The sequence below is a fragment of the Moschus berezovskii genome, chromosome 22 (assembly GCF_049115385.1).
Source record: "Moschus berezovskii isolate FMDL1 chromosome 22, NW_MosBer_1.0, whole genome shotgun sequence".
Taxonomy (NCBI): domain Eukaryota; kingdom Metazoa; phylum Chordata; class Mammalia; order Artiodactyla; family Moschidae; genus Moschus; species Moschus berezovskii.
In genome coordinates this window covers 5,231,316-5,250,384 of record NC_142481.1, presented here as the reverse complement: position 1 = coordinate 5,250,384, position 19,069 = coordinate 5,231,316, and the positions used below count along the sequence as shown (strand labels likewise).

Below are 19,069 nucleotides of genomic sequence, written 5' to 3'. Positions count from 1 at the left end.
CCTGGTCGTCCAGTGGTAAATAATCTACCTGCCAATGCATACATAGGTCCCGGGTTTAATCCCTGGTCTGAGAGGATACCACGTGCCTCATAGCAACTAAGCCTGTGCAACACAAGTACTGAGCCTGTGCTCTGCAACAATAATAGCTACAGCAGTGAGAAGCCTGTAGACAGTAACTAGAAAGTCACTTCTGCTTGGTGCAACTAGACAAATCCCACGTACAGCCAAAAAAAAGGCTCAGCACAGCCAAAAAAATAAAAGGACATTGAGTCCTCTGGACTGACCAAAAGAAGCATCAAATGCCAGTCTCCAACCATACCCCAGCCAAGTTTCTGTGGAGAATTATTAGCCCGATTGCTGCAAAAAGAGAAAGAAGCCAGCACACTGAAGACTTAGCATAGTCAACAATAAATTTTAAAGATTATTAAAGAGAGAAAAAAGCTTTTAATGAGAAATGAATTCTTTATAAAAGTTTCTGTTCCATGCTTACGATGACAAAGCTTCAAATACTTATATGACAAAAACTTGTTTACATCATAATATATAATACTTAGGACAATACTTCAACGTAATGGAATGTCAAATTACTATATGATCACTTGAAGGTAATTAGGCAATTTACTGTTTGTTGAAAAATTATAATATATTTTCCCTCATTTCTTTGTTGTCTGTTTCTGAAAGATCTCTCAGTTGTGGACAACAAAGCACATTGTAAAATATAAACTCTTAAGAAGACACTAGAATTTATTTTCACAAAAATTATCAACTTTGCAGTATTTATAAATGTTTCTATGTGTATTATCTGACTGAACTCAAGTGCTAAAGGAACTGTCTTTCTTTACATTTACAGGGTACCTACGATGTTCCCTGTCATTGTTTACGTGCATTTTAATGTTACAAAAGTCTCAAAATAACCCACTGACTTCTGTATTTGTTAGTGTAAGGCAGGAAATAAAGGGAAACATTAAATCTGGGTCATAACACGTGAATAGAAAAAGTAACGCTAAGGAAAATCTATTGAAACAAAAGAAATATGATGGCAGGATTTAAAAGATTAGCACTGAAACATACATATTACAATATGTAAAAGAGGCAGTGGGAGTTTGATTTATGAGCGAGTGCTCTCGGACAATCTGAAGGGATACGGTGGCGAGAGAGGTGGGTTCAGGAGGGAGGGGACATATGTACGCCTATGGCCTATTCATGTTGATGTACCTCAAAACCCACAATATTGTAAATAAAGAAAAAAAATTAATGGATGGTGAGTTAGACCTGAACACAGAATCAAGGCTTTCCCACATCTAACACATTTGTGTCCTTTTCTCCAGTTTGAATTTTCTGAGGGTCAAAAAGTTGATATATTTTACTGCATTCTCTACATATGTAAGTTTTCACTGCAGTATGGATTCTCATATGATCTGCAACATCATTCCTTGTGACGGAAGGGTTTGCCACATAAATAACATTTATGTGGTTTCTCTCCTGTATGAAAGTTCATACTGAACATGCACTAGAAACTCTGCCACATTCTTTTCACTTGTATGTTTTCTATACAGTATGAATTTTCTCATTAATTATAAGGCTTGAACACTGACTAAAGGTTTTGTCACACTCACGACATTTGCACTAAAATGTTTCTCACAACTGTTACATTTCTAATGTTTCTCTCTAGTATGAATTCTCCGATGGTTTCTAAGTTCGTCATTTCAAGTAAAGCGCTGCGCATATACATCATAATTATATGGTTTCTCTGCTGTTTAAGCCGCCTGATGATGACTTATGGATGACTCTGCCTAAATGGTTTGTCAGAATTTTTATATTTGTAAGGTTCTCTCCAGTATGAATTCTCTGATGAACTGCAAGGTTTGCATTCCCACTGAAAGTCCTGCCACATATACCTCATTTATATGGTTTCTGTCCTGTATGAACTCTCTGATGAACAGCAAGGCTTGACCTTACACTGAAAGCCTTGCCACATATACCACAATTATATGGTTTCTCTCCAGTATGAACCCTCTGATGAACAGCAAGGCTTCCAGTACGACTAAACGCCTTGCCACACACATCACATTTATATGGTTTCTCTCCAGTATGAACTCTCCGATGAACAGCAAGGTTTCCACTATGACTAAACGCCTTGCCACACATGTCACATTTATATGGTTTCTCTCCAGTATGAACACTCCGATGAATTGCAAGGTTTGAACTTACTGTGAAAGCCTTGCCACATATATCACATTTATATGGTTTCTCTCCAGTATGAAGTCTCCGATGAACAGTAAGGTTTGCAGTATGACTAAATGCCTTGTCACATACATTGCATTTGTATGGCTTCTCTCCAGCATGAATTCTCTGATGAAGCTCAAGTCTTCTGGTTTGATTAAAGGCCTTGCCACATACATCACATTTATATGCTTTCACTCCAGTATGAATTCTCTGATGAACTGCAAGGCCTGCAGGTTGACTAAAGGCCTTGCCACACACATCACATTTATATGGTTTCTCTCCAGTATGAACTCTCCGATGAACAGCAAGGTTTGAACTAACTGTGAAAGCCTTGCCACATATATCACATTTATATGGTTTCTCGCCAGTATGAAGTCTCCGATGAACAGTAAGGTTTGCAGTATGACTAAACGCCTTGCCACACACATCACATTTATAAGGTTTCTCTCCAGTATGAATTCTCCGATGAAGTTCAAGTTTTGCAGTCTGATTAAAAGCGTTGCCACATACATCACATTTAAATGGTTTCTCTCCAGTATGCACTCTCTGATGAATAGCAAGGCTTGAACTTACACTGAAAGCCTTGCCACATACACCACACTTACATGGTTTCTCTCCAGTATGAACTCTCCGATGAACAGCAAGGTTTCCAGTGCAACTAAACACCTTGCCACACACATCACATTTATATGGTTTCTCTCCAGTATGAATTCTCCGATGAACTGCAAGCTTTGCAGTTTGACTAAAGACTCTACCACATATATCACATTTATATGGTTTTTCTCCCGTATGGAATCTCTGATGAACTGCAAGCTTTGGAGCTTCATTAAAGGCCATGCTACATATATCACATTTATATGGTTTCACTCCAGTATGAATTCTCCGATGAACAGTAAGATTTGCAGCATGACTAAACGCTTTGTCACATACATTGCATTTGTATGGTTTCTCTCCCGAATGAGTTCTCTGATGAACTTCAAGTTGTGACTTTTGAGTAAAGCATCGGCCACATTCATCACATTTATATGGTTTCTCTCCAGTATGACGTCTCCGATGAACAGTAAGGTTTCCACTATGACTAAATGCCTTGTCACATACATTGCATTTGTATGGCTTCTCTCCAGTATGAATTCTCTGATGAACTGCAAGGTTTCCAGTTTGACTAAAGGCCTTGCCACATACGTCACATTTATATGGTTTCTCTTTCATATGATATCTCCAATGAATTACTAATTTTGCAGCTTGATTAAAAGCCTTGCCACATACATCACATTTATGTGGTCTCTCTCCAGTATGAATTCTCCAATGAATTGCAAGTTTTGTAGTTTGATTAAAAGCCTTGCCACACACATCGCATTTATATGGTTTTCCTCCTGTATGGATTCTTTGATGTCCAGTGAGTTCTGAGTCCTGAAGAAAGGTTATGTCACAGTCATTACATTTGTAAGGTCTTTTCTTTTGTGTTTCACGGTCTGGTAACAGTTCAGAAGGATGCATAACAGCATTCTCATCTTTATTAGAAAAGCCATTGCAGACATTACAAGTTTTCTGAGATGATAAACCTGAGGCACAGATGTTTGTCACAACTTGACTACATTCAAAGATTATCCCTTCAGATTGTACCATCTGCAATTCATCCTGAAAGCTTGATCCGTGCCTTGCAAAAGGTCTACTTCCTGCATCACTTCTACTATGATGATCTCTTCCATCAGTGAGGTTTTTGTTATGGGATGTAGACATTCCTTTGTCATTTCTTTCATCATCTGTCCACAAACAATCAAAGTCATGTATATTTTCCTGCATCTTCCTGAGGTGAAAATCTTCGATTTCAAGGCTTTCAGCTCTTTCAAACATCACTCTTTGAAAAATCTCCCCTTTACCACTGTTTGCTTTTGCCTGTAATTTCTTGATCATATGTATATGAGACATATCTACAAGACATAAAGAACCACAGGTATTCTATTAGTTACAATTCATAAATAAATAATTTCTTGTCAAACACATATTATACCAAAAGTCATATCGACCCTGAACAGAATTACAAATCTTCACAATGATGATATTAAAACTATAAAATACTACAGGAATAGAACTCTTTAAAAAATAATGATCGTCTGCAATTCAAATTATTTTTAGGGTAGTGTAGTTTCAAACATAATCAGAAAACATTCATTTTATGCAAACTCATGTCAGTTCACAAAGAAAACGTATTTTCCCACCATGACCTCAAAGCTCATCCTACTTTCTACTAAACACACTGCTGTCTCACAATCGAGGAGAAACTAATGGTATATTGTACACACTTTATGCATACTTATACATATTTAAATGATAAAGAACATACAGGACTAGAGAGGTGACTCTGGTAAAGAAGATCAGATCAGATCAGATCAGTCGCTCAGTCGTGTCCGACTCTCCGCGACCCCATGAATCACAGCACGCCAGGCCTCCCTGTCCATCACCAACTCCCGGAGCTCACTCAAACTCATGTCCACAGAGTCGGTGATGCCATCCAGCCATCTCATTCTCCGTCGTCCCCTTCTCCTCCCGTCCCCAACCTTTCCCAGCATCAGAGTCTTTTCCAGTGAGTCAACTCGTCGCATGAGGTGGCCAAAGTATTGCAGCTTCAGCTTTAGCATCAGTCCCTCCAATGAACATCCAGGATTGATCTCCTCTAAAATGGACTGGTTGGATCTCCTTGCAGTATAAGGGACTCTCAAGAGTCTTCTCCAACACCACAGTTCAAAAGCATCGATTCTTTGGCGATCAGCCTTCTTCACAGTCCAACTCTCACATCCATACATGACCACGGGAAAAACCATTGCCTTGACTAGATGGACCTTGGTTGGCAAAGTAATGTCTCTGCTTTTTAATATACTATCAAGGTTGGTCATAACTTTTCTTCCAAGGAGCAAGCGTCTTTTAATTTCATGGCTGCAATCAGCATCTGCAGTGATTTTGGAGCCCCAAAAAATAAAGTCTGACACTGTCTCCACTGTTTTTCCATCTATTTCCCATGAAGTGATGGGACCAGATGCCATGATCTTTGTTTTCTGAATGTTGAGCTTCAAGCCAACCTTTTCACTCTCATCTTTCACTTTCATCAAGAGGCTTTTGAGTTCCTCTTCACTTTCTGCCATAAGGGTAGTGTCATCTGCATATCTGAGGTTATTGACATTTCTCCCAGCAATCTTGATTCCAGCTTGTGCTTCTTCCAGCCCAGCGTTCCTCATGATGTACTCTGCATATAAGTTAAATAAGCAGGGTGACAATATACAACCTTGACGTACACCTTTTCCTATTTGGAAACAGTCTGTTGTTCCATGTCCAGTTCTAACTGTTGCTTCCTGACCTGCATACAGGTTTCTCAAGAGGCAGGTCAGGTGGTCTGGGATTCCCATCTCTTTCAGAATGTTCCACAGTTTATTGTGATCCACACAGTCAAAGGCTTTGGCATAGTCAATGAAGCAGAAATAGATGTTTTTCTGGAACTCTCTTGCTTTCTCCGTGATCCAGCGGATGTTGGCAATTTGATCTCTGGTGCCTCTGCCTTTTCTAAAACCTGCTTGAACATCTGGGAGTTCACGGTTTACATACTGCTGAAGCCTGGCTTGGAGAATTTTGAGCATGACTTTACTAGCGTGTGAGATGAGTGCAATTGTGCGGTAGTTTGAGCATTCTTTGGCATTGCCTTTCTTTGGGATTGGAATGAAGACTGACCTCTTCCAGTCCTGTGGCCACTGCTGAGTTTTCCAAATCTGCTGGCATATTGAGTGCAGCACTTTCACAGCATCATCTTTCAAGACTTGAAATAGCTCAACTGGAATTCCATCACCTCCACTAGCTTTGTTCCTAGTGATGCTTTCTAAGGCCCACTTGACTTCACATTCCAAGATGTCTGGCTCTAGGTCAGTGATCACGTTATCGTGACTATCTTGGTCGTGAAGATCTTTTTTGTACAGTTCTTCTGTGTATTCCTGCCACCTCTTCTTAATATCTTCTGCTTCTGTTAGGTCCATACCATTTCTGTCCTTTATCGAGCCCGTCTTTGCATGAAATGTTCCCTTGGAATCTCTAATTTTCTTGAAGAGGTCTCTTGTCTTTCCCATTTTGTTGTTTTCCTCTATTTCTTTGCATTGATCACTGAGGAAGTCTTTCTTATCTCTCCTTGCTACTCTTTGGAACTCTGCATTCAGATGCTTATATCTTTCCCTTTCTCCTTTGCTTTTCGCCTCTCTTCTTTTCACAGCTATTTGTAAGGCCTCCTCAGACAGCCATTTCGCTCTTTTGCATTTCTTTTCCATGGGGATGGTCTTGGTCCCTGTCTCCTGTACAATGTCACGAACCTCCGTCCAGAGTTCATCAGGCACTCTATCTATCAGATCTATTCCCTTAAATCTATTTCTCACTTCCACTGTATAATCATAAGGGATTTGACTGAGGTCATATCTGAACGGTCTAGTGGTTTTCCCTACTTTCTTCAATTTAAGTCTGAATTTCGCAATAAGGAGTTCATGATCTGAGCCACAGTCAGCTCCTGGTCTTGTTTTCGCTAACTGTATACAGCTTCTCCATCTTTGGTTGCAAAGAATATAATCAATCTGATTTCCGTGTTGACCATCTGGTGATGTCCATGTGTAGAGTCTTCTCTTGTGTTGTTGGAAGAGGGTGTTTGCTATGACCAGTGCATTCTCTTGACAAAACTCTATTAGCCTTTGCCCTGCTTCATTCCGTGCTCCAAGGCCAAATTTGCCAGTTACTCCAGGTGTTTCTTGACTTCCTACTTTTGCATTCCAGTCCCCTATAATGAAAAGGACATCTTTTTTGGGTGTTAGTTCTAAAAGGTCTTGTAGGTCTTCATAGAACCGATTAACTTCGGCTTCTTCAGCATTACTGGTTGGGGCATAGGCCTGGATTACTGTAATATTGAATGGTTTGCCTTGGAAACGAACAGAAATCATTCTGTAAAAGACTGACTGCCAATGCAGAAGACATGACACAGGGGGATACTATCCGTGGGTCAGAACGATCCTTTGGAGCAGGAAATCACAATCGTGAACTATTCTTGCCTGAAAACAATTCCATGGACAGGAAAGCTTGGTGGGCTACAGTCCATGAGATCACAATGAGTCAGACACGACTGAGCAACTGAGCAAACAATCATCAAACAGGCAATCCATTGGAATGGCAAACAATGCAAAAGAAGCATTCTAATGAATAATGTAACAAATAAATGGCAGTTAGTAACTGTTCAACAAATACTGCATTGAGAAAATAAAGAATTCTGTAAACTATATATATATGTGTGTGTGTATATATATATATATTTTTTTTTTTGCTGGACCATGTGGTTTATGAGACCTTGGTTCCCTAACCATGGATTAAATCCAGGCTCGCGGCAGTGAAACTACTGAGTCCTATCCACTGGACTGTCAGGGAATTCCCTAAACTAATTTAAAAAACAAGGAAACAAACAGTTTTCTCAATACCTCTTAGAAATCTATCAGTAGATAGACATATAGGCATTTGATGACATTAACAAGTGGTTCATGTCAGTTATATTGTGTAATACAAAAAGACAAGTCATTTTTAAAAACCAAAAAATAAGTGAAACATTCTCTACTTACACAATAATCATTCAATACATCAACTTCCTATCTACACAGTAACCTAAACTCACCCAGTTCATTGGCTCCATGATATACGTAAAGGAACAAGCTTTGGGGCTTCCCTTGTGGCTCAGAGGTAAAGAATCCGCCTGCTAGTGCAGGGAACAGAGGTTTGATCCCTGATCCAGGAAATTCTCACATGCCTGAGAACAACTAAGCCTGCAGGTCACAAGTGATGCTTCTGTGCTCTAGAGCTGGGGAGTCACAACTACTGAGCAAACACACAGAGACCACGCATTGCAACAAGAGAATCCACTAGAATGAGAAGTTCATGCACTGTAAAGAGGGTAGCCCTTGCTTGCAGCAAGCAGAGAAAAGCCACTGAAGCAACAAAGACCTGGAGCAGCCAAAAACAAATAAATTTTAAATAAATTTTTAATTTATTATTATGAGGATCAAGGAATGTGATTGGAAAACTTAGTAACTAGAGTCAGAGACAACTCTTGGGAACGAAATGGAAAATAACAACATACAAGATGTAATGCAGACAAAGAGACGTGTCACAATAAGCATGACAGGAAGTAAATATATCTAGTAACCTTTGAGGCAAACTCCCTATGGTCCAGTGGATAGGACCATGTGCTTCCACTGTGGGGGGCAAAGATTCCATCCACGAATGGGGAACTAAGAACCAGACTGCCATGTGGCACAGCAAAGAAAAAAAAAGTAACTTTTGATTTTTTCTATAAAACAAACAACAGTAAATACCACCTAACAGCACTAATTACCACAGGAGGGGGACAAGGGGATGTAAATCTCTTTGAAATACATCATCACATGCTACCCAAAGTCAAGCAACAAAATTGACAGGAGTCAAGCAACACAATTGACAGATTGTTGCAGAACATATAAAGACCTTGCCTTTTGGGACCACTTTTCCTGGAAGTCCACTTTCCATGAAACGTCTTTTTTAAAAAAAAAAAATCACTTTGTTCATTTAGAAACAGCCATCTGTTAGTAAGAAGTACTTTCCATTTTCCTTAATAAAATGTACTTTTGAGGAAGGAGTTAGATGGGCTGCAGATTGGACATCTACAATCAGCTACCACCCTGAGATAAGAGATAGGTAGGCTCCGGTTGAGGAATTTACAGCCAACAAAAACAGGGTAAACAGCCAGTTTGTCTCTTAAATCAAGGGAATAATCATGGCAAGCACAAAGAAAGGAAAAAAACCCTGTCTGATAAGGAGACAGTACACAAACACAGAAAGGCTCCTTGGAGTTAAAAGTCAGAGGATCATTCCAGGCCATAATGAGTTTTGCTCCTCTGAGAAGCCTTTACTTCAGATCCAGGGTGTGCCTGTGTACCCAAGGCGAGGGTCCTGAGACAAATTAACCAGGGGGGACAAGGCAAAGTGATTGGCCCACATTTCTCATACCTTTCTTACTAAAAACACACGTCTTACTTCCCTTAAGCAATCATGAGCTGTCCGTTATATTAGCATTTTGTAGACTGGTCAACATAAATACCACTGATAATGTCTAAGAATACTTGATTTCCTACAGAGAACACCTCAGGGTGGCAACAAACGTATTCATTAATAGTCGATAATCTCTTTAGTTTGTCTGTAAGAGGAAATGAGTTTTCAGTAATCTGTGGTTCAGAATCTTATTTTATTTGGAAATGACCTAGATAGTCAACAAACTTTCATCACTTAGTTGAGCACAACCCTATCAAGTTATTCAAATCTGGAGAGACTATTTTAGACAGACATTTCTAAAGTAGAATCATTCCTAACAGAGTTTATCTAAATGCTCCAATTGCATTTCCATTCTTTCCTTAAAAGTTTCTTCACTCGAGTTACTTTAACTGTTGACAAACTTACTTAACATTAAACCTAGGTACAATAAAAGTATTAGACAATGTTGAAGACTCAAGACATGTCTTAATGGATTAGCAAACAAACATTAATACTAGATATTTAATATTGAATATTTCCCAGTTCATGTGAACCTGAAATTCATTTAGGTTAATTTTTCTTGTAATTGTTTGATTCGTAAGTGCTTTTTTGTTTTTTACAAACAATTGAATTAGAGCTCATTTACAAATTAACCTCACCAATATTATCCAAAAACAAAGACACACACTGAGACAAACATAAATGCATATCAACAGACATGAGAGCTCTCAAACTTTCCTGCTTGAGATTTAAAATGTCTCTTTCACCCTTTTCTTCCCAGCCCCCGCCCCGTGGTTTAAAATTCTAATTTGCCCAAGACTGAAATCGCTGGAAAAATGGGTTACGTATTTCAAAGACATGGCAAAGGTTGCATGCTATGCAGGGTCACTTTAGTCCTGTCCAACTCCCTGCAACCCCATGGACTCTAGTCCACCAGGCTCCTCTGTCCCTGATGGGATTCTCCAGGCAAGAATACTGGAGTGGGTTGCCATTCACTCCTCCAGGGGATCTTGCCGGGAGCCAGCCAGGGAAATCCTACCCGTGGCAAAGGTCAACTGGGGAAGAGGCCTGACGGGCAAAGGCTAATCCGGACTCGAGGAACCCCCTGGACTTACCTGAGCATCTACCCCAAAGAAAACCGGAGTCTGACTGCTTTACTATCTTACGCCTCTTACCAAGTCCTTTAACACTTACGGGGGCTTCCCCCCAACCACCTTTCTCTGAAAACATTAATTCAGAGCTGTAGTTTAAAAGTCCTCCTCGGCTTAATAGGAGTGTTCCAATCCAAGCCCTTCTGATAGCTTTCTAACTTGCATGACAAGTTTGTCCGGGCTCTTACAACTATGAGTGTGACTGTTTATAGCCTCCCAGCCATGCAAGGACAGAAAGCCTAATATTCTAAAATACAGGAATCTGTTGAAGAAGTTAAAATCATTAGAGTAGTACTAAAAAAGATTTCATTGTTGAATCAATGCTTGCTGCAAAGTTTCCTCTATCTATTGTATCCTTGGAAATATATTAATCACATATAGAGAATATAAGTAGTGGCCTTTGATTTAACCACATCAGATCTTAAGTTAATAAATTCCTTTCTTGTAGCTCACTACACCTGTGCCTTATAGGAATGTAACTTTGTCATGTGTCTAGCACCTGACTTTAGGAAAATCATCTTAAAAGAATATAAGACTTTTTCTAGCTAACTAACCTTTGTTAGGAGAGAGGGCCATAAACTGTTAGTAGGCCACCTGGCCAGAAGATGATGTAAACCACCCAAAACTTTTGTATATCATGAGACATACAAAAATGAGCCCTGATCCTGATAAGGGTCAAGACTGCTGACCCCGCGTGATTTTGGCGTGAGTCTGTACCTCTCTTTCTCTATTTTTTATGTGCACAACTTAGGGTATAAAAGCAGCACTGGAAAATAAAGTTTTGGGCCTTGCTCACTGAAGCTTGGTCTCTCCGTGTCGTTCTTTCTCTTTTTCCATCCTTTTCTCTATTCTCCTTTTTTCTGGTTGAGATCCTTGGAGCGCTGGGCCCTCTGAGTTTACTTATCTGCCTGGGCTTCTAAGACCCACTCGAGGGGGTGCCCTGGTGGGGTGCCTCCAGTGATTCGAGAGGGCGCCTGCGGCCTACATAAACAGAGCAAACCCCGTGCTGGGGTTTTATTGGTTTCCAGCGTAAACCAAGGAATCATCAGCCCCTGTCTCTCTCTCTCTCTCTTTCTCTCTCTCTTTCTCTGACGCCGACGCCGTTCATCCCGAGGATACCCTGGGCCATATCGAGGCTGGTCCCCGATAGGATCTTCCTTACCCAGGGATCAAATCCATGTCTTCTGTTTCTCCCCCAGGGCCTGGCAGGTTCTTGAGCACTAGAGTCATCTGGGAAGCCCTGGCAAAGGTTACCCTTAAGCTTTTTTTGGGGGGGCTTTTTTAACAAGGCTGTCTTTAATTCCACATGTAAAATGAACCGGTCTTGCACTTTCAAAGAAAAAAAAGTCATCTTAACCAGTTTTCTGCAGAGTCTAAACAACATCACGGCCATCATGTATCAAACAAATATCTTTCCTTTCTATAGTCATAGCTTTATGGCTAAAATACAGACTGAATAGTGCTCAAACTGACTGTGATAACAGGGCGAGAAGGACTGATAAAAATCTTGGCACGTCCCTCCAGGGAGATGGGGATCTCTGATCAGAAGAATCGAAAGGGGTAAACAAACTTGCTAGAGTTGGGGAACCTGGGCTCCCCCTCCCCACTCAGAGACAGGGGCAGTTAGAAGGGGACCAGCTGATGGAGAGGGAGACAGAGGGGTTGGGAGGGGTATAAGGCCACAACAGGACAAAGAATGGAGAGAGAAGGGCAGAGGGGGACACTATTGGAGCTGCGGGCCGGCTAAAGAGAGTCGACTTAAAAAGTGAAGATTTGATCAGCCAAAATATACTGTGACATTGTAACATGGATAATCATCCTCACAAATTGTGTAATTCTTTTTCCAGTTGTAACTTCTCTTTAGACAGTTTTAAGTTACTTTTATTTACTTCATGGTAGGCAGAGAGGAGGATCCAGGAGACAATTTGAATGGTGCTAAGCCTGGGGCTTGGCTGGCAAGTGCCCCTGCAAAGGCTGAACAATCTCAAGATTTGTCCCCTATCTTATCTATGGTGATCCAAGACTTGCACTCACAGGAGACAGGACATTCACACTCAGGGCAGTTTCCATGCAGGTTAGAAGCAAGGTCAGAAGAATGCACTGCTTTATCTTGAAACCTAAACAATACTATGTACTTAATTTCCCTAACACCCTGGTGGCTTCATGGTAAGAATCTGCTTAGTAATGCAGGAGACATGGGTTCCATTCTTGTTCTGGGAAGATCTCACATGTCACGGAGAATAAGTTGATGAACCACAGATAACTGAGTTTGTATGGTAAAACTACTCAAGCTCGTGTGCCTAGGGCCTGTGCTTCACAACAAAAGAAGCCATCACAACGAGAAACCGTGCTCCCCGCTCCTAGAGAGCAGCCCTCTCTCGTCTCAAATAGAGAAAACTCCACATAGCAGCAAAGACCCAGTACAGGCCAAAAAAATTGGCCTTGCCTTCATCTCTATGGGTGCTGTACATTTCACATGTCAAAGAACAGAGCCGTAAGTTAGGGAGAACAAAAATCTCCTCTCAGAGTTCCCAAACATTAAACATCTGTCTTCTCACAGAATTCTCCCCCTTGGAGAGTTTCCAAAACACCATGAATGGTGTGGCTTCCTCTCTGTCCTTGTGACAGTTGACCTGTGATCACACTGTTGATATTTTCCCCCTCATCTGGATTTCTGCTATTAGCACCTCATTCTCCACAATCCAGGGGTCTTCTTGCTTGTGCCACAAGAATGGAAATAACAATCAGATAAGAAACAAAAATTCCTACTCAGAAGTAACGCCATATACTGTGGCTTCTTCCAAAATCCAACCTCCCTTTTTTAATAAATGTATCCACTATTCTTAATACATTGGTGTATTCATTCCTTTGGGCGCAGGTGAGTGTTTGTTGCTGCTTGGTCTTTCCTCCAAGATCAGAAGTAGGCGCTACGCTCCAGTTGCGGTGCTCGTGCTCCTCACTTGCTGCGGCTTCTCCTGGGTGCACGGGCTTCAGTAGTTGTCCCATGGGGCCTCAGTAGTTGCACATTCCAGGCTCTAGAGTGCTGGCTTGTAGTTGAGGCACAACAGGTGTAGTGCTCTGTGACATGTGGGATCTTCCCAGAGGAAGGATCGAACCTGTGTCTCCTGCATTGGCAGGTGTAGAATCCAGCTCTTTTGTCAGCCAAGGAGTGAGGACATTAAAAACTGACAGAAAAATACTTCACAAATGAATTAACTGTCTGCCTCCTTCTGAATGCACAGGGAACGGTGTAATATACAGTATAATATGCAGCAGGGATCTAGTTCCTATCCAAGAACTAATGAACCAACAACACAGGGCTAGAAAACAGGCAACTGGACATTTCAAAGTTTGAAATCAGCTTTATGAACACTTGAGCTGTGGAGAAACTCCTTGTGTATCACACAGTGGGCAGGTCACCTGAAGGAAAGACAAGTTTAAACCCTGATGCCAATCAGGAAGCTTTACATGTGTGAGTCAACAAGGTTTTGAGCTTAGTCAAGAAAAACAGGGGATCTCAAAAGGTAAAGAGGCAACATGCAGAGCTACCCCAGGGCAGATCCCCACTTCAGAGGGAAATGATCCTCACCCACAGACAGCAGGTTCCTGAGGGTCTCCACCATCACATCCTGGTACAAGGTCCTCTGGGCAGGATCCAGGCATTCCCACTCCTCAGGAGTAAAATCTATGAACACATCCTTGAAGGTCAACTGTGCCTGAAATGAAACCACATTTCACCAATGGGCCCTGAGGAAGATTCTTAGTTTCACACAAAATGAGAAGGAGTAAGAGTGGTAAAGCTCAATTCAGTTGAAGTAATATTCTGATAGATCCTTTAAAAGGTGCTTGAAGCAAACTGTTAGTTTCTAATCTAATTTATAATTTCCTCTTTTTCCTAAGATGATGATATCCTGCAATTAACATGAATTTGTCATGCATGTGGATAAGACATGAAAAATATACAAATTAAAACCAATAGTGGGTTGTCTATGCAGAAGTGTAAACATTCAACACACTGAGTGACACACACAGTGTCACTATCTAGATGAATTACAGCAAGACTGCTGTCTTCAGAGATGACAAAGTCCACAGTTACTTTATTATTGTTTCAATTCATTAATTTTACTTTATAATATTATATTGGTTTTGCCATACATTGACTTGAATCTGCCATGAGCATACATTGTTCCTGATCCTGAACCCTCCTCCCACCTCCCTCCCCATCCCACCCCTCTGGGTCATCCCAGTGCACCAGCCCTGAGCAACCTGTCTCATGCATCAAACCTGGACTGGCGATCTGTTCCACATATGATGTTTTACATGTTTCAATGCCATTCTCCCATTTCATCCCGCCCTCACCCTCTCCCACAGAGTCCAGAAGACTGTTCAATACACCTGTGTCTCTTTTGCTGTCTCGCATACAGGGTTATCGTTACCTTCTTTCTAAATTCCATATATATGCATTAGTATACTGTATTGGTGTTTTTCTTTCTGACTTACTTCACTCTGTATAATAGGCTCCAGCTTCATCTACCTCATTACAACTGATTCAAATGCTATCTTTTTAATGGCTGAGTAATATTCCATTGTGTATATTACTACAGCTTTCTTATCCATTCATCTGCTGAGGGACATCTAGGTTGCTTCCATGTCCTGGCTATTATAAACAGTACTGCGATGAACATGAAAACACAGTGACTCTAAAAGAACACACAGTGTGATTATGCAAACATCATCACAATGACAACATATATTTCAGCACTCCTACACACTAAGCATTCCTCTGAAGCCTTCACATGGATGAACCTGTCATCAACATAACAGCACGGTACAGAAAGATCTGTGTCCACCTTACTGGGGAGAAAATTCTCTCACTCGAAGAAATCGCTCAGATCAAACAGTTAAGAAATGAGGCAACAGGACCTGAGCTCAGGTGGTTGGGAGAGAGAACTGAACCTAAAGAATCAACCAGTTAACTACCAGAGAAGGAAAGAGCTTCCACACAGAGTTCCCTGAGAATATCTGAAACAAGTTCAAGGAAGCTGAAATACAATAGAACAGCATAAAAGATCACCATACAGGGTCACACCCTCTCCCATCACAACCCACACAGTGTGAATAATCTTACTACAATTTACATCATTCTTGTGATGATGCAGAAAAAACTTAACACCATGAAACACACTTAAGATACAACTGAAACTGCTACAAAGCATACACCATTATTTATGAGATGATGTTTTTGTAATAAAACCATGCAGTTACATACCCATGCATTCATGCATGCATGTGTAAACACACAACTGATTGAAACAAGAAGAGTTGTCTTCATTTTTTTTCTTTCATTCTATCAAAATTCATTCAGCGTCAGCTTTGTGGCTCCACCTTGTAATATAGCAGTGAACATGACGGAGGTTACAATCTAGCAGCCAGCCAGCCAATTTCATCATCGAGCAGCCAGCCAGCCAATTTCATCATCGAGCAGCCAGCCAATTTCATCCACAATTTTAACGTTACTACTGAAATAAGTGCTCTGACACAGGCCTGGCGCTAAGACAAGATTAAACAGAAAGTCTTAAGCTACATTGAGAAATCAGAAAAGGTCTCTGTGAGGAATAAACACTTAGGATTGGCAAGGTGGGAAATGGAAGAGTGTTGCAAGCAGAGAGAACAGCCTGAGTGCTGGCTCTGAGGCAGGAAGATATTTACTGAACAGAAAGTCAGCCAGTGTGACTGGGACACAGGGAATGTAGATGGGGTAATGCCAGGTAGAGGCTAATTTATGCAAGATCTACGGATGTAGGACTTTATTCCAAAAGCTACTGGAAGTCACTGAAGAATCTGTAGGAGGAAAGTTAGATGCTTAGAATTGTTCTTCAGAGCTCCATCTGTTGTGTGTGGAAGTTGTTGTTTACCTGCTTACGCATGCCAGACTCTCTGCAACCCTGCTGACGGCAGCCCGCCAGCTCCTCTAGCCGTGGAATTCTCCAGGGAAGAATACTGGAGTGGGTTCCCATTCTTTCATTTTACTTCTTCATTCAGTAACTTTGTCAACATTCTATTTCTTCTCCAAAGCTTACTTATTTTGCTTATATTGGGTCTTTGTTGCTGTGAGTGGGCTTTCTCTAGTTGGAGCTGCAGTGCCCAGGCTTCTCATGGCAGTGGCTTCTCTTGGTTTGGAACACAGGCTATAGAGTGTGCGGGCTTCCACAGTTATGGCTCCTGGGCCCTAGAGCACAGGGTCAGTAGTTGCGGCCCATGGGCTTAATTGCTCTGAGACATCTTCCCGGACTTGGGATGGAACCCGTGCACCCTACATTGGCAGGCACATTCTTAGCCACTGTACCAAGAGGGAATGCCTCAACATTATCTTATTCTAGTTCAAAAAAAAGAAAAAGTAATATGAGCAGAAAACATACAGAAGATTTATTCCAATCTTTATAAAATACCTGTATTTAAAAATACGTGGCACTCCCTACTGTAAGTGGTAAAGAATCCACTGGGCAATGCAAGAGATGTGGGTTATTGCCTGGTCTGAGATCCCACATGCTGAGGGGCAACTAAGCCCATGAGTCTCAATTCCTGAGCCAGAGCTGTAGAGCCCAGGAGGTGAAAATACTGAAGCCGGCACGCTCTAGAGCCTGGGCTGTAAGACAAGAGAAGCCACCACAATGAGAAGCGTGCGCACCGCAACCAAAGAGTAGCCGCCACTTGCCAGAACTAGCGAAAAGACACTGAAGCAATGAAGATAGTACAGGAAATGAATATATTTTAAAAACCAGAATGTGATTTTTATCCTCAATTTTAGGTATGTACTTATTAACAAACTCCAAAATTTATTATTTTATTCCATTAAGAAAATACTGAATCAAGATTAGTACAGTTGGAGAATTCCCTCATGGTCCAGGGGTTAAGATCCCTCACTTCCACTGCAGGGTTTCAGGTTCAATCCCTACTCAGAGAACTTAAGACCCTGGCAGCTGCATCATGTAGTCAAAAAAGAAAGAAAAAAAAATTAGTAAACCTGATTTCACAGTTTAAATTAGACGGTGTTACGAAACACTCCCTAGCCCTGACATCTCTGAACCTTCCAATCCATTCCCAGTTAAGTTTTCAAGGAGGCGCTCATTTAGTTTTAAATGTACTATAAAAAGTCAGAACTGATTTTCCCTCATTAGCCTCTTTTGCAGATTTTACCGTGTACTGTACATGTTAATACCTGAGGTCCACCTACAGCTTTTTAACCCTGGTTGACAGAGAGCAGACACTGCATCCCCAGATGGGCCCTAAGCAATCCCTGCTGCCCAACAGCACTGAGACCCGGTCTGCAACCCATGGGTGAGGAGTCCTGCAAAGGACAGCACCCAGGGGAGCCTCCTCACAAGGGCCAGGTCACCGGGTCATAGGGAGACAGGATCTAAGTGGAGACAACAGGTCCTGAGGGAAGGCCCTGGGTGAGTGTGCGTGTACAGGAGTCAGACAGGACACTTCAGAGTCAGACATGATTAGCAAGACCAGAGAAGGGCATTTCAGGAAGGCACTGTGAGAATCCACTGAGAACATGACCTTACCTGAGAAAGAGCCATGCCTGACTCCTGTTCTTTCCTCTTCTGGGCTTCTTCGTCCATGAGTCTTCACAGTTCTATCATGAAAGTTGAAAACATACTGTTTAATGCTTAGGGTCAACACATCCCCTTCCTGAGTCCCAACCACACACACAGGGAAGCCCTCACCATGAGGAACAGAGAGTCCTCTGTGGCCACTGTCTCAGGAGGGACTCAGGACGGTCAACTCCAGCAGAAAGAGCAACACAGGACTTTCCCACACTTTCCCTCGGATCACACTGCCCTCCTGCTGAGGCCTCATACACACAGCAGCACGGGGCACCTCCGTTGACCCCACGATCCCCTTCAGGTCAAATAGCAGGCCCCAGTCCAGTCCCACTCAGAACAGAACGCCCTCCCCTTCCCCTCAGTCTCAGAAGTGGAGGCTAAGAGCCCTGGTGCTCAATGCAGGATCCAAATCAGAATCATCTGCGGCTCTGTGCACATTTCTGGGGCCAACCCCACAGGACATCCTAAGGAGCGAGTCTGTTGGGGGAGGGTTCAAAACAAGCCCGGACAAAGTGCCTCATGATCTCATGTGAAGCCTGGGTTGAGCACTAGTGAAGGATTTAGCCCAGGCCACCTCGCACTTTCTTCTTTTCCAGCTTTACTGAGACTAATGAGAAGGGTTATGTGTACATATACCATACACCATGTGATCATGTGACACGTGTACACTGTGAAATATTCATCACAATCCACAAACCAACACATCCATCACCTCCAAATTCCCATGTTCTGTGTGTGGTGACAACACTGACGACGCACTCTCCTGACAAATTCCCAGCATGCAGTAACAGAACAGGATTAACTACGGTCAGCATGCTGTGCATACCTCCCCAGGACACACACATTTTACAACTCAAAGTCTCTACCTTTTGACCAACATCTCCCCATCTTCCCCACCTCCCAGCCCCAGATAACCACCATCCCACCATCTGGCACTACTGAGTCTCACATTTTTACATTCCATATATAAGCGAGCACATACAATATCAATCTTATCCTGTCTGTCCTAAT

The 19,069-nt window shown here is 41.8% G+C and overlaps 1 protein-coding gene across 1 annotated transcript; it reads right to left on the bottom strand.

The window, feature by feature from the left end:
* Nucleotides 1–1,678: 1,678 nt before the first annotated feature.
* On the bottom strand, nucleotides 1,679–18,088 carry LOC129546176 (uncharacterized). Its single transcript, XM_055411029.2, has 3 exons — nucleotides 18,017–18,088; nucleotides 14,035–14,161; nucleotides 1,679–4,157 (listed from the first exon to the last, which is right to left on the bottom strand). The coding sequence occupies exons 1-3, from the start codon at nucleotides 18,071–18,073 to the stop codon at nucleotides 1,900–1,902; spliced, it is 2,442 nt and encodes an 813-aa protein (XP_055267004.2). The 5' UTR covers nucleotides 18,074–18,088; the 3' UTR covers nucleotides 1,679–1,899.
* Nucleotides 18,089–19,069: the final 981 nt, after the last annotated feature.

Bases quoted from the DNA above. Each gene is read 5' to 3' on its own strand.
- LOC129546176 (XM_055411029.2), bottom strand. From the start codon at position 18,073: ATGGACGAAGAAGCCCAGAAGAGGAAAGAACAGGAGTCAGGCATGGCT. The intron at 14,162-18,016 runs GTAAGGTCATGT...GTTTCATTTCAG, and splicing joins CAGGCATGGCTCTTTCTCAG to GCACAGTTGACCTTCAAGGA. The intron at 4,158-14,034 runs GTGAGGATCATT...TATGTCTTGTAG, and splicing joins CAGGAACCTGCTGTCTGTGG to ATATGTCTCATATACATATG.